Source organism: Prionailurus bengalensis, chromosome B4, assembly GCF_016509475.1.
Source record: "Prionailurus bengalensis isolate Pbe53 chromosome B4, Fcat_Pben_1.1_paternal_pri, whole genome shotgun sequence".
NCBI classification, from domain to species: Eukaryota; Metazoa; Chordata; class Mammalia; order Carnivora; family Felidae; genus Prionailurus; species Prionailurus bengalensis.
The window spans coordinates 114454847-114470530 of NC_057358.1; the positions used below are offsets into that span (position 1 = coordinate 114454847).

Here is a 15684-nt window from a genome sequence, read left to right on the forward strand (position 1 = left end):
GAAACTACTACATGGCAGTGCTGTGACAGTAACCTTACACGAGTTATCAAAATTTATCACTGAATTCTTGCTCTAAAGACAGGTTTTTTTTTTTTCCTTAGCAAAGATGCTAGAAAATAGGTTAAAAGTTATTTTGATTTGTTATATAACACTTAAAATGCTACCTCAGGGCTGCAAATGATCTGCAGACTCAAAATCTTGGTACTCTTTTGGTTTTCAAGTAACAGGCTTACCCTGAAAAGCACTTTAGAAATTGCCTAGGTGATGATGCCCTCAGTGGACAGATAAGGAAAGTGAAGTCAAGAGAAACTCCATGATTTGCCTAAGATCACACTGACTGCAGAGATAGAGAACATGAACTCAAGTCTTCTGATTCAAATTCAGGGATTTCTCTACTTGCCCAGGTGCTTTTATACTCAAAAATTTAACAAAATCAAAATAACCCATGAATCTTATTGTAAAGCTCAGAGTATCCACTTCTAGATTATTTGCATTTTTAAAATGATACAAGTAAGAAACTTGAATTTTATACTACAAAAATGTCAATCGGTCGTCTGCTAAATGAAATATTCTATCTTTCTGTTAACAACAGTAACATATAACCTCTATGACAGGCATAATGCCAACCAAGCACTTTGTCTACACTATATCATTTAATGCTTTTAGCAATCCTTGAATAAAGTCAAAGGGATTGTTCCCATTTAGCCAAGGGGGGAAATACAGTTAAAAAAAGTTAAATAAATTGTCAGCTAAGCTTACAAATATAATAACACACTGGGGCGCTGGGTGGCTCAGTCAGTTAAGTGTCCAACTTCAGCACAGGTCATGATCTCGCAGTTCGCAAGTATGAGTCCCACATTGGGCTCTGTGTTGACACCTCAGAATCCGGAGCCTGCTTCGGATTCTCTGTCTCCCTCTCTCTCTGCCCCCTGCCTGTTTACACTGTCCCTCTCTCTCTCTCCCTCAAAAATACACATTAAAAAATGTATTTTTTAATGTAATAATGCATAAAGCTGGGATTCCATCTGACTTCAAAGCTTGTGCTCTTAATGTTAAACCATCCACAATGCTATAGCCCTGTTGCTTCTCACTTTTCCTTTTATGATATATTCAAACTTCTATGATATACATGGTTTATTTTCATAACCAGAAACATATTTTATTATTTTTAAATATTTTTATTTCAAAACTAGATCATTGCTTCAAATATTTAAAAGGTACAAGCAGGGGCGCCTGGGTGGCGCAGTCGGTTAAGCGTCTGACTTCAGCCAGGTCACGATCTCACGGTCCGTGAGTTCGAGCCCCGTGTCAGGCTCTGGGCTGATGGCTCAGAGGCTGGAGCCTGTTTCCGATTCTGTGTCTCCCTCTCTCTCTGCCCCTCCCCCATTCATGCTCTGTCTCTCTCTGTCCCAAAGATAAATAAACGTTGAAAAAAAAAATTAAAAAAAAAAAAAAAAGGTACAAGCAGATATGAGGTTAAATTAAAAAAAATGTCTCACAGGACAAAACAAATGCATACTTCCTTATCAGAGATCTGACTCAATATGATTTACCATTTAATCCATCTCACAAGACAATGTATTCTGACATAGCACTGTATAAAGACAGAAATTCTTAATACATTTTCCAAATATTATTTAGCCAATAAAGTCCAAATAAAGTATCAATGAAACTCTAAAAACTTTTATATTAGCATATTTATGTAAAACTTAGCCATAGTCTGATATTAGAAACTGAAATGATGGGGGAAAGGGTGGTTTTAAATTTCAACTACTGCTACAGTCCATGCAACACTTAAACAGATGTCAGTGCAACTAAATTATTCATGTTATTGTATTAAATATGTCAATCAATCATAGTACAGGCAATGGCCACGGTTCCATCCTAAAGTAAACTATCCTACCATAGTCCAGGTTGAGAATACAGTCCAAGACAGCCAGGTTATATGACCCCATGTCTACTGCCATGACAAAAGATGTGATCACCTGGACCAAACAGCAAATATTCACAAGCTAGCTAGCAGCCAATAACATGGCCGCGTGGCAAAAAAAAAAAAAAGAAAAAGAAAAAGAAAAAAAGAAAAAAAAAAAGCACCCCAATACCAAGAATGAACTACTGCTGAGTTCCATGCTTATTAGGCCTTTGAACTGCAAACCATGAAGAAAAGTGATCAATTAGCCACATAAACTGGCACTAAGTAGATAAACAGTGTAATCAGGAGATAAAGTAAAAGTACATGAAAGACTTCAGCAAATCAAAGCTATAAACCAGCTAAGGTTTCAAAAGACCATAGACTCTGAGTATGTAGAAGCCATGAAGAAAAAAAAAAAAAAAAAAACACTAGAATAGAGGGTAAGAAAATTAGCTGAGAGCAAAATCAAAAGTAGATAGATATAGGGGACACAAATATATGAAGAGTTACTGAGTCCTTTAATAGCTCAACTCTAGAGTGATAATCTATAAAGCCCTGTCATGAAGTTCCGAATAGCACTGCCTTAGAGCCTTCAAAGCCTTCCAGTAAAAATGTCTGAGAGGCTCAGCACCATATTAAATGTTTGGTTTTGAAATTCTACGAAATTCCATCTTATTGCCAAGTGCATCCTTATAACCACTACTATGCTATTTTTGAGCTAAGCTGATGGATCCTTTATTCCTAGAACCAAATGAACTTAATCATAACTATTATCACTATTTCAGAGCCATGGTAAAGCTTATTTCTAGAAGAATGATATGTAAAATGTGTGTTTCATGATACCACTCTTAGAAGGAACAGTCCTAAGTATCATATGACCAACTCCACTTCCAGCCTCAGTTGACTAAACCATCAATGAACACCTTTGGCCAGCCAGAGACCTATGCACAACCCAACAAGAAAAGATGCTGAGGACATTTTAGTCTTCTCTTGGATTTTGGGAATTGAGACACTGAGTCAGTTGGCTACACAAAACTAAGGTGAAAAGTAAGTAGAACTGTGTGGTCAGATGACCATTTGGGGTCTTGAGCATACTGAGTAGGCAGCAATGAGGAGGATGCACACAGAGACACAATGATGCCAGTGGTCCATGAAAGAGTGAGGCAAAGAGAAAAACTCCCTCTGTCCCTGACACCATTCTCTTCAGACCCAACTGTATAGCAATTCTTATTCATGGATCACTTTGAAATTTTACAATAAATCCCCCTTTCAACTTAAACTGATTTGAGGAAGTTTATAATTCTTGAAAATAAAAATCATTAGGGGTACCTGGGTGGGTCAGTTGGTTAAGCAACTGAATTTGGCTTGGGTCATGATCTCACAGTTCATGGATTCAAGCCACACATCGGGCTCCACGCTGGCAGTGTGTGTGGAGCCTGCTTCGGATTCTCTTGCTCTTCCTCTCTCTCTGCCCCTTCCCCCACTTGTGCTTTCTCTTTCTCTCTCTCTCTCTCTCTCTCTCTCAAAAAAAAAACAGGGGTCCCTGGGTGGCTCAGTCTGTTAAGCGTCCGACTTCAGCCAGATCACAATCTCGCGGTCCGTGAGTTCGAGCCCCGCGTCGGGCTCTGGGCTGATGGCTCGGAGCCTGGAGCCTGTTTCAGATTCTGTGTCTCCCTCTCTCTCTGCCCCTCCCCTGTTCATGCTCTGTCTCTCTCTGTCTCAAAAATAAACATTAAAAAAAATTTTTTAAACCTTTAAAATAAGATAAAATCATTTATTAGAATGTGGTCTAAGGATGACAAATTTCATTCATGCATTTAATATTAAGTTAGTTTCTGCTTCCTCTACTCTATATTCCTCAGGAAGTAATCTGTGCTCCCTGCTTCTACTTCCTTACTTCCCAATTTATCCCTATGACTCTCCTGAAACTGAACTAGGTATGACTCAACTGTTCCATTCAGTGGACACTTCTCTGTACTTATTTGACTTGACTTCTCTACAACATCTATACGTATCTAATACTTGCCTCCACTTGTCTCCTGTGTGTTGGACCTATATTTCCACTTGCCTCGTGAACATCTCCACTGGGATGGCCACACCTCTAGTTCACATTCATCTTCCTCCCCAAACTGCTCTTCTTCCTCCTCTACTCTTTACCTTAGTCCATTCCATCATCCTCTCAGTTACCCAAACTACTCACAAGTCCAAAAACCCTATCAATTTTACACCTTAATTTTCTTGAAAATCATTCTATTCTTTCTCTATCCCCAAAGCCATTGTCTAAATTCAAGCTTTAACCATCTCCTAAACTGAAAACTAGAGATCCAGAAATTCTGTTTCAATGGAAGAATTTGGATAAGAATTCCAAATGATTCTAATGTGCAGCAATTTTAGGAATAAAAGGGTATTATTCTCTAGCCAGTCTCTCCCCTAATGTAGCCATCCTCTCTACACAGCCACCAAGTAGTCAGAGTATGTTAGTGAAAAACCACCAAGCATCAAACACTAACTTAGAGCCTACCCACTAAAAAAGAAAACAAAATCCCCACCATAAGAGAGCTCAAGTCTAGTAGACAAAGAGTCAAGTAAACAAATTACAAAAACAACATAAAAATTTTTCTAGAGACCTGAAGTATAATAGCTCTTAAATACTAAATGTGTACCGAATGCTAGATACTGTGGTGAGTGCTTCATGAACATTATTTCATTTAATCCTTCCACAACACTTGAGGTATATAAAATCCCCCATTTACAGATAAAGCAACTGGGTCTCAGAGAGCCTGAAATTTTGTGCAAGATCTCACCCTCATGAGTGGAGGAGCCCAGACCTTAAATGATAGTCTAATACCAAAAGCCTGTTCTCCTAATTGGTATGGGATGTTTTGGGAGAAGAGGAGGGAAAAAAAAAAAAAAAGCAGGCAAGTAAGTCCCAGTGTCATCTGAACTGAGCAATGCCTACAAGTGATGGTAGGACACTGTGAGCAGAACGAAGCACTTCTACAGAGGTATGAAGGGATGAGAGAACAGGGTAAACACAACTGGTGGGAAACACAACTGGTGAGAAAGGCAGGGGCAGAGCATGTGCAGTAGATGGAGATGAGCCTGGAATCCTATAAAGGGATCAGAGCATTATGGGCCTTGTGTGCCAAAGTAAAAAGTTTGGACATCTCCTGTGGGCAGTGATTAGTCACCAACAGATTTTAGACAAAAGAGTGGTTTACCCAATTTACTTTTTATAAAGATTACCTGGAAAAAATATTTTTGGAGGGTTTTCCTTATTACAGATTTCATCATTTAAAAAATTCCAAGGCTCCTTATCGCCTGTGGTATGTATATAGACCAAAACTTTCCAGTCTCATCTCTTATAACTACCCCCATCCACATACAGAAATGTTCACAATTCCCCTAATGCTGTGCTCGGCTATTTCATGCTCTTGCATTTGCTTGGCCCCCGTCTCTAAAGATGGCTTCTCTCCCTTGCTCCTCTTGGCCTGTCACTGCCAGTGTCAGTAAGGCCTTCAACAGTCTCCACCCACCCCTCCCCTCACAGAATTCCTCTTTCTTTTGTGCTCACAAACTCTTCCTCTGTGTATCTATTAACACTTAGCACATTACATTGTGGGTTTTTTTAGTTTTTATTTATTTATTTTGAAAGAGGGAGAGCACACATAAGCAGGGAAGGTCAGGGAGAGAGAGAGAGAGAGAGAGGAAGAGAGAGACAGAGAGACAGAGAGAGACAGAGAGAGACAGAGAGAGACAGAGAGAGACAGAGACAGAGAGAGAGAGAGAGAGAATCCCAAGGAGGCTCTGCACTGTCAGCCCAGAGCCTGATGTGGGGCTCGAACTCACAAACTGTGAGATCATGACCTGAGCCTAAACTGAGAGTTGGAGGCTTAACCAACTGAGCCACCCAGGTGCCCCAACATCTTCTAAATTACTTTGTAATTATTTAAGTATCTGTCTCCCTCATTAAAACTCCGCAAGAATTTTTATCCCCAAGCCCAGCAATTTGCACAGAATAAATGCCCAATAGTATGATGAATGACTGTACACACATGTATACACACACATACACAAGGAGATTGATAAGAAAAGTGTTCCTTGAAGGAACCTGGAGTATATAGTAACAAAATACCAACATCAGCAATAGCTAACATTTAAAGAGAGGTAGTTACTCTGTGCCAGATACTGTCAGAGACGTTTACGTGTATTAATTCAGTCCCCCCTCACAACAACCCTATGAGACAGGTACTATTATTATTAAGGAAACAGAGAAATCAAGTAACTTGCCCAAAGCTACTCAGCTAGTAACTAGGAAACAATATCAGCCTAGACAGTCTGGCTCGAGAGTTCAGACTGTTAACCACTAATTATATTGTCTCTTTAGCTCAAGCAAAAGACCACCAGGATAAGAAGAGAAAACTTAGTTCAAGCCCTGGTTCTTTTGTATCTCAATCGCTATTCTTAGCACACTAAAAATAAATCTCCACAGAGAGAAAATAATACCACTTTTTAAAATGTGTTTCATAAATTAGTAGTAACTGCATCAAACTTAAATGTGTAACCAATCTAGGAAGCCTTCCCTAACATCTTAGTTTAGATCAGGTCCCTCTTGCTGTATGCTCTTGGGGGTCCCTGTGCTTTTCCTTCCTAGGACTCACCCACATGACCATATAGCTATGGGATTTTTGAACAGTTTCTCTTACACCAAGCTCCACGGGGGTTTATGTCTTTTACTCATCAGTGTGTCCACAACACACAGTGGGCCCACACCAGACATGTGAGGAAGAGATATGTTCAAAAGGTCTTCCTTATACATTACCTTTTTCTGCACACACTGTCGTCATTCTAATGTAAATTATAATTTCTGAGCGCCTAAATATCAAAATCTCTCCTATCTCATCTCTACCTATACTCTCCTATGGTTTTAATCCATCACATGCAACACTGACAAATTGCTCTTCCTTAAAACATTCCTCTCATACTCATTCCACAAACTTTTTAACTCCCAACTCTGTGCCTGAAGAAAGCCAGAATGTCATTCCAAAATATGCCAGGTTAGCATATTGATTATCTTTAATTAAAGGCACTAAAACAGCAGGTATAAGAACACTCTGACCCTCTTTTTTCTTTTTGAAAGCAAGAGATAAAACTCTCATGTGAAAGGCACCCTCGCTGTACCGGGAGGAAAAAAGATTTTCTCATCAGTAGACACAGAGAATTTGGAACTGAGAAATCTGCATAAACAAACCTCTTCAACTAAGCTTTATCTTCTTGGCTACTTCTTCACCATTTACTACCCTTAACCCAAACCCACTGTCTTGTCAATTCTTCACAAACGTATTGTTTCTTTGTCTACAAGGTATAAACACCTGGTCTGGTCACTTCTTTGGGTCCTCATACTCTTGTGAAGCTTCTCATATACATGCAAAAATTTAATAAAACTTGCATGCTTTTCTCCTGTTAGTCTGCCTTATGTCAGTTAAATTCTTAGGCCCAGCCAGACACACCCGAAGAAGGTAGAGGAAAATTTTGCCTGTCTTGCATACCAGATATATTTCACTGCTTAATAAAACCTTTTTTTTTTTTTTTTAGATTTTATTTTTGTAATCTCTACACCCAACATGGGCTCGAACTCACAACCCCAAGACCAAGTATTGCATGCTCTTACAACTGAGCCAGCCAGGCACCCCTGCTTAATAAAATCTTACTGATTTCATAATGCCTACAGAATAAAGTTCAAAATGTCAGATTTGTCTGCTGAAATAAACAAGAAGAAAAGTTACCCCAGATCTGGATCCCCACTAAAAGACACAGGGCTCCTCAGAGAATTGGCTATTTTCTAGGAAAGAGTAATGGATGAGCTTAGAATACACTGTTATACCAAAAAGTAGCGAAGAGGTTAAAAAAAAATTATTGGAGAATGTCAAAAGGACACAGGGCCACCCTAATGGGCTCCCACTGTTCAAATCTGACACAATTAGAGCACCAAAATAATTAAGAACAGTGATGAGTTATAAACCATTTTTAAAAACTGAAATTAGTGAAGAAAAAAGGAAGCTGACAGAAAGGAAATGGAGAGGGAGGGAGCGAGGGAAGGAGGAACGGGAAACCCAATGACCAATTGGTGAAGGAGAAGGGAATGCTGGAGTGGGAAAATCGTCATTTTGCAGTCATTATGGTGAAGACTAGATAGGCAATGAACAACAAAGAATGAACAATGGATGCTAAATTTAAGGGAAATTTTTGATAAGGAGCAAGATATTTGCAGGGTCTTATAAGTAGATGCCTACTAATGGCAAAAGAAAGAATAGTATTATACAGTCAAAAATGGGCTACACCTTGACCTTTGACAAGGTAATCAAATCTAACAGCACCTACGGAGGACAGAAAGACACCCTGGGTCTCCAGATGTGAGGCAACATCTTCTAGGCAACATCCTGGCCAAGAATGCATAATCTCAATCTAATCACAAGAAAATATCACATAAACATAACATGAAGAACAGTGTAGGGGGAAAAAAAGCAGGAGGGGATCTGTACTCTTCATAAATACAAACAAATGCTGTGGAAATGTTCCAGATAAAAAGAGACTATAGCAATATGACAACTAAATATACTACCTAATCCTAACTGGACCCTAAACTGGTGAGGGCAAAATGTTACAAAGGACATACCAGATCAACTGACAAAACTGGAATTATAGATAGTAACTGAACCAAAGTATATTTATGAAGTTGGCAACTATACAGTGGCTAGGTAAATAAATATCCCTATTCTTCCTTGAAGTATTCAGAGGTAAAAGACCATAACTGATCCTCAAATGAGTCAGAGAAGAAAAAAAAAAAAAAAGACAGAAAAAGAAGAGAGAAGAAAGTGAGAAAAATGTTCCTTGTAGTGGCACCTAGGTGCTCAGTAGGTTAAGCATCTGACTCTTAATCTCAGCCCAGGTCATGATCTCACAGTTTGTGAGTTCAAGCCCCACATCTGAAAGTCTGCTTGGGATTCACTCTCCCTCTCTCTCTGCCCCTCCTCTGTCCTTTCTCTCTCTCTGTCTCAAAATAAATAAATAAACTTGAAAAAAAAATTTAAAAAGCTGTTCCTTGTTCCTATTATTTTATTCTTGCAACTTTTTGTAAGTTTGAAACTAGTTCCAAATAAAAAGTTTAAAGTTAAATATGTATTCAACTAAAACGGCACCACCCAATACATAGGGCTATAGAATAATTGAAATATGATTAGTACAAATTGAGCTTTGCTGTTAGTACAAAATACACACCAGATTTCAGATACCTAGTTAAAAAAGAGAGAGAGGGAGAATGTAAGATATATCATAATTTTTATATTGAATATTTTAGATACATGGTCAAAATAAATATGTTTTAAAAATTAATTTCACCTGTTTTTACTTTATCTTTTTTCACCTCTTCTTACTTTAAATGTGGCTACTAGAAACTTCAAATTACATATGAAATTCACATTTGCATTGAACAGGGATGAGCTAGAAAAGCAAGCATCTCCACAATGGGGTGTCACACTATCTTTGTAAATTTCTCTCTCAATTTCTCCGTGCTGTAAACAGATCTCTTCTCTCTAAAAGTCACTTGGTGTAAGCTACTTGAGTGTAAGGACTGTATCTTATTCATTGCTGTATCCCCAGTTTCTAGCACATAGCCAAGTGTTACAAATATCTGCTTACTGAAAAGTAATATGTAAAGGAAGGAGGAAGAATGAACTCATTCCCATCTCTGCATCTTTACTTATACTGTAACTCCTTCCTAAAAAGAAACCTTCCTAAGACCTCTCCTACACACACACATTCTCCAAAACCCCACCTCATGCTCATTTTCTCCAAGGAGACTACCCACTCACACAGGATCATTCCGATCTTTCCTCTTCTGTACCACTACAGCCTTCATTGTCTGTACCAATTTCTCTGGCACTTAATCATATCCTTGAGGAAGAAGTTAAGTCTCATATTTTCCCAATATCTTCCACTGTGATTAGCAGAGTGCTAACCATATCAATTGAGGAGTAGTGGAAAGGGCAACAAGGTACCAGAAAAAGAGAAATGGATTGAGTTGGGAAAATCTGGCTCTTGGCTCAGTTTTGACATCTACTAACCGTGTTGCCCTTAGATAAATCACTTAATCTGTTTATACTTCCTCATTTTTAAAATCAAATAAAAAAAAATAAATAAAAATAAAATCAAATAGACCTGCTGACCATAAAAGAAGCCTTTTATTTCTACAATTCTAGAATACTTAAGTCCATTTTTTTCTTTAGCAATGTTATTGGCATATACCAGCAAAAGGAAATCTAATACTCCAAACCACTGTAAATTCCTTAAGAAAGAAATAGCAACGAAGTTTACATACTGCCTAAAGTACTAAATGCTGATCATCTACCTGTCTGGTCATCAAGCACTTTATTATTTTTTTTTAAGATTTTATTTTTAAGGAATCTCTATACCCAACGTGGAGCTCAAACCTACAACCCCAAGATCAAGAATTGCATATTCCACCAATTAAACCAGCCAGACACCCCATGGTCATCAAGCACTTTAAATTCGTAATTCTCTTCAAAGGACCATTAAGCGAAATAGTCAATACATACATGTTGAAGCAACCATAAAAAGATTTTTTTTTCTAAATCAGACCCTTTCAAGCCTCAGAAAGACAACTTATAGTAAGCTAATGGAAACAAAAAAGAAAAAGGAAGAAGAAAACAGAAACATTTTCTGTAAAGTACCCTGGGACCTTATTGGTGATGTTCAGTGACTCAGAGTTACAACTGACTGCAAGCACATTGTCTGTTTCTTCTTTAAAAATGCTTTTTAAAGGACACTATTCAGAAGAAAATAACAGCAGTTAAAATGAAAAGGTCATCTAAAAAGAGAACGCTAAAGCATGGAGACCATTTCAAACAAATCCCTAAATTAGCAACTTTCATCTTAATATCTTATCACCTCCGCTGAGAAATAAGATTATCAGGGTGGGGTAAAATAAAATGGTTGCCATGTTACATAATTTAAAGATTCTAGTTATACTTGTTAGTGAATACCACCTGTGGAGTCAATAAAGTATATACTGTAGGAATATGCCCTCCGACCAGAAGTTTTCCTGATGGTCCCAACACCCTGACCCAGAGTGGCACCCCGGGGAACTCTGTAATTACTTTTAAATGGTCGACATCCTCTATCTGGCTGTGAGTTTTAAAGGGAGGACCCATTTATCAAGTGTATCCCAGCCCCTTGCATATGTCTGACTTTTACTGACACTCAATAAATACACAGGGAACAAAAAGTAACTGAGAAACAATTCAAATTTTATACGTATAAAAGAGTATACATATTTAACACAGTGGCTCTCAATCAAGGGCAATTTTGTCCGTAGGGGAATATGGTAAAGTACGGAGATATTTTTGGTTGTCACGAGGGGAAAGGGAATGGGGGAAGGGTGCTACTGGTCTGAAGTGAGGAGAAGCCAGGGATCCTCCTAAACATCTTAGAATTCAAAGGACAGCCCCCCACAACAAAGAATTATCCAGTCACAAATGTCAATAATGCCTTGGTTAAGAAAGTCAGTCTTCAACTGACTTAGTCATATGTGATGATTCTATACCACATCTCAGTAATAACCAGAACAAATTCCAATTTTGCAGTTTTAATTAAAACTTCGGTCACAGTTGATGTGTATGTATCAACACGTGGTCTTTATATAAAAATAGTCCTAATATGATGGTAATGCTTAACAACATTAAACCAAGAGTACTGGAAAGTATTCCATATTTCTGAAAACGAATCTATAAATGCCAGAATACTTTTTTTTTTATTAATCTTTTTTTTTTTTTTTAAGTAATCTTTACACCCAACATGGGGCTCGAACTCACAACTTGAACCCAAGCTCAAGAGTCGCATGCTCCCCAGACTGAGCCAGCCAGGCAACCCTAGCAGAAGCTGCTGCTAAGTCAGTAAACACTTTGTTTTATTTATAAACTGTAAAGCAGACCATAGGCAAACTAATTTTCAGATGTGGAACTACGACAGAAACACAATCTGAAGCATGAGCTAATCCGTTCCTCCAGGTCCCATAAAAGAAAAATCTCCAAGGACTACAAGCAAATCACGCACAGATGTCCTTACTATCGAACACAGGAACTGAGGGCAAGGGTAAAGGGCATGCCCTTGCTACTGCCAAAATCATCAGCTTATCAAGATTTTAAAAGACTCTGACAAAACCACTGCAGAAAATCATCAAATGTCAATACAGGGTGGTAGATTCAAAAGTTAACTATTTCTCCCCCAGACGGATGACCAAGTTTCACATGACTTGAACATTTCACAAAGCTATGCAGGAGCCAAGAATACTCCCTTTCCATATAGTGGATGACTCAACTGTCTTTGGCACATTCCTTGGCTGAATACTACAAACGCACTAATTTCTTTTGTCCTTTGAACTAGTGAGGCTACTTCCCCAGCAACCATCTAATGAGTTTGGCCCCAACTTTTCAATCATTTACATTTTGTTGCACCGCTCCCCCATCACTTTCAAAAAAAAAAAAAAAAAAAAAAAAAGCTATCCAAAACAAAAACTTGAGTACAGTAACTCTTGTAGGAAAATATGCCCTATTATTATTCCAGGAACTGATTTCTAAACAACACACCTACAGCTTTCCAATGTTCTTATTTTTTATATCTTAAGGGGTTTTTGTTGTTGTTCCCCCTCCCCCCCCCCCCCCCCCCCCCCCAGATTTCCAATAGGGATAGTAGCACTGGCAGAAAGTGAAGGAGTATGCGTATATCATTGGATAAGGCTTACTGCGAATTTATTCTTGGAGAGCTCAAAAAGGGTCCTGGGCTGAGAGGGGGAAACGCATTTTCAATTGGGGGTTGGGGGGCGGGGGTTCCAAGAGTGAGTAATATCTTCTTCCTCAGCTGACTTTGCCAGTAAGTGTCGGTACCACGATTGGGCCCGAGCTAGGCCGGGTTTAACCACATTACCCTGCAATACTGTCCAGCCGAGTGTGGCAGGTGCGTGCAAAGTTGGGGGGCGCGGTGGGCGCGAAGGATGCAGAGGCTGAGCAAGCCTCCCGCGATCTCCCACGGGGCGCTCTCCACCCGTCTGGACGCACTAACTCCCTTTGCGTTGCCATTCCCGGAGCTGGAAGGAACGCGCCGGCACCACACCCTCCCACCCCGCCGCCCGTCGCACTGACAGCCCCGCGCGGGAGCGCGGCGCCGGGCCTGGGCGCGCGGGGCCGCCGGGGACTCGGCGCCGGCCCGGGCTCCGGCCTGCCGCCCCGCCGCCGCCGCCCCACCCGCCCTCCCTGCCCTCGCGGCCCGCCCCCGGAGAGGACGGCCGAGGCCTAACCGCCTCCCGGGGCTGCGGGGCCTACAGAAGGAAGGAGCCCGCGCTGAGGAGGGGCGTCCACGCCGCCTCCTGGGCTCCTCAGCTCGGCGGCGGCGCCCGCAGCCCCGGACTCGGGCTCTCCCGCTCACGTGCTGCCGGAAAGACGGTTTCACTCTCTTACCCTCTGCAAAATCCTCCTAAACATGGTTTAAACACCACCCGGGCCGCCGCGGTGACTCTCCGGACCTTACGCGGGACCACTCACTACTCGGGGGTGCGCGGGCGGGAGAGACTGAGCCGGGAAGGGACCGGGGAGGAGGTCGGGGCGAGGCGGTGGCGGCAGCCGCTCGGGCGGCCCCGACTTCCCCACAGGCGGCGAGAGGGAGCGCGCGCGAGCGAGAGACGAGGTAGCCAGCGAGCGCCCGCCCGCCGGCCGGGCCGCCCCCGTAACTGACAGCTGGGCGGACCCGCCCGTCGCGCCACGCCCTCCCGGCCTGTCCATCCGCGGGGGGCGGGGCCCTAAGGGGCCCGGCCCGGCCTGCGACCAATCCGAAGCGACGGCGGCGTGGGCGGCTGCGTGACGGACAGGCGGCAGGACGCTGGCGCCGCCGCTCCTTCCGGCGGGCAAGGGGACGCCGCGGCCGCCGAGCGCACGCCCGCGCTCCGTCAGAGGCCGTGCCCGCGCGCCGACCGCGTGCCCGCCGGGGAGGTGGATGGGGAGACCTGGGCCGCGGCCTGGGGTGGTCCCAGACCTCGGCGGGTGAAGAGGTTACGGGGTGCGCACCTGCGACCAAAACTCAGGCTGCTTCGTCAAATTTGTCAACGTGACCCTGGTCTCGACCGAGCCTGGACTGCATCTTCATTTCTGCTGGAAGAGCTTAGCCCCTGGGTGAAAGCAGAGAATCGCAGACAGGATTAACCTATCTGTTGGGCTTTCCTCCTCCTCTTCAACCCCTGCTTTCCTTTCTCTACTCCCTTTTTGCTTCCAATTTCAGCCAAAGAGAAAGTATAGAATCAGAAGAAAGGATAGGAAGAAACTGGACTTTGAGTTGGCAAGAGAAGTTTAGGGTTCTCCTTTCTGGACCATAACAACATTTAATGGACTGATGTCGCTAACATGATACACTTTGTCTTTCTAAAGCACATGTGTGGCCCATTCTCCTAAGGAATTTTAAGTCCTATTCGAATAATAGGTATATGAGTTGAGTCAACATTAATGCGTATGTTTCATAAAGAAAAAATAAGAAGGTCACAGATAAACAGTGTGCCAAAACAAGGACGTGGACTTCAAATTGACTTCCAGGCACCATGTCATCATTTAAACTCAACAATCACAGCTCCAGAGTCCTACCATTCTGCTAATATTCACAAGCTAAGAGGTTCAGAAGTTTTACCCTGAGAAGAAGAGAAAACTTTAATATTATTTAAATAGGAAAAGAAGGAGTAATGCAATTGACCTTGTCTACCCAAGCAATGAATGGAGTGGTTTTTGGAAAGTACTTCCAGATTGTTTGAAAAGATGCAGCAAATACTATTTTCAAATGAGTTAATGTAAAAGTGTTTTTTTCTAAAGTGTAAAGCATATGATATAATATGTTTCTATTCCAAACATGTTCTGTGTTTTAGTGTGTGTGTCTATAGTGCAACAAAATAGTCACACCTAAAACTAATACATTATTAATCACTATTGATTATTGCACTTAAATATTTCCAGACAAACATAGCAAAGCACACACTTTTCCATCTTTCCAGACACAGGGTGCTTTATTTTCAGACAACATGGGAAATACTTTGACCAACATAGGGTGATAAAACTATGTGGCATAATAAATACATACTTGGTCTCTGTACCAAGATCCTGACACAGACTTTGTAAGACCCTTGTAATTTCCTGACTGACAGGATGCTAGAAGCATCTTTTGTTCTAATATTTAATCTTTGACCCTAATTCCTGACACCAAAGCTTCTAAGACCCTTGAAAGAGAGCAAGAGCCAGCAGGGAAGAGGTGCAGAGGGAGAGAGAGAGAATGAATGAATGAATCAGCATGGAACACTGAGTCTGCTCACCTCAGAGCCCAACACAGGGCCCAATCCCAGGACCATGGAATCATGACCTGAGCTGAATTAAGAATTGAATGCTCAAGGGTCTGAGCCACCCAGGTGCCCCTTGAGTGTCTTTTTGTGTGCTAATGGGATGACTGGTGGTTGGGGTCCCTAGATAGCTTTCTCATAGGAGCTAATCTCCAGAAAGGTCAAGGCATGATTAGAAGGTTGCAATTTTTGAGGCCCCCCATCCCCCCACCTCCTGTAGGAAAGAGGGACTGAAAGAGTTAATCACTAATGGTCATTGATTTAATCAACCATAGCTATGTAATAGAACCTCTATAAAGATCCTAAACCCAGGAGAGCTTCCAGGTTAGCC

At 41.4% G+C, this 15684-nt stretch overlaps 1 protein-coding gene across 4 annotated transcripts in view; it reads right to left on the minus strand.

Annotated features, from left to right (window-relative positions):
• Positions 1-13727, minus strand: part of EEA1 (early endosome antigen 1) — a 114857-nt gene extending 101130 nt beyond the window's left edge. For 2 of the 4 annotated variants that reach the window (XM_043562091.1, XM_043562089.1), the window contains exon 1: positions 13444-13710. In XM_043562091.1, the coding sequence (XP_043418026.1) occupies positions 13444-13467 (24 nt within the window). In that variant the 5' untranslated portion in view covers positions 13468-13710. Of the gene's footprint in view, positions 1-13443 lie in introns of all 4 variants that reach the window. The other 2 variants (XM_043562092.1, XM_043562090.1) reach the window with 2 other exon arrangements.
• Between the last annotated feature and the right edge of the window lie 1957 nt (positions 13728-15684).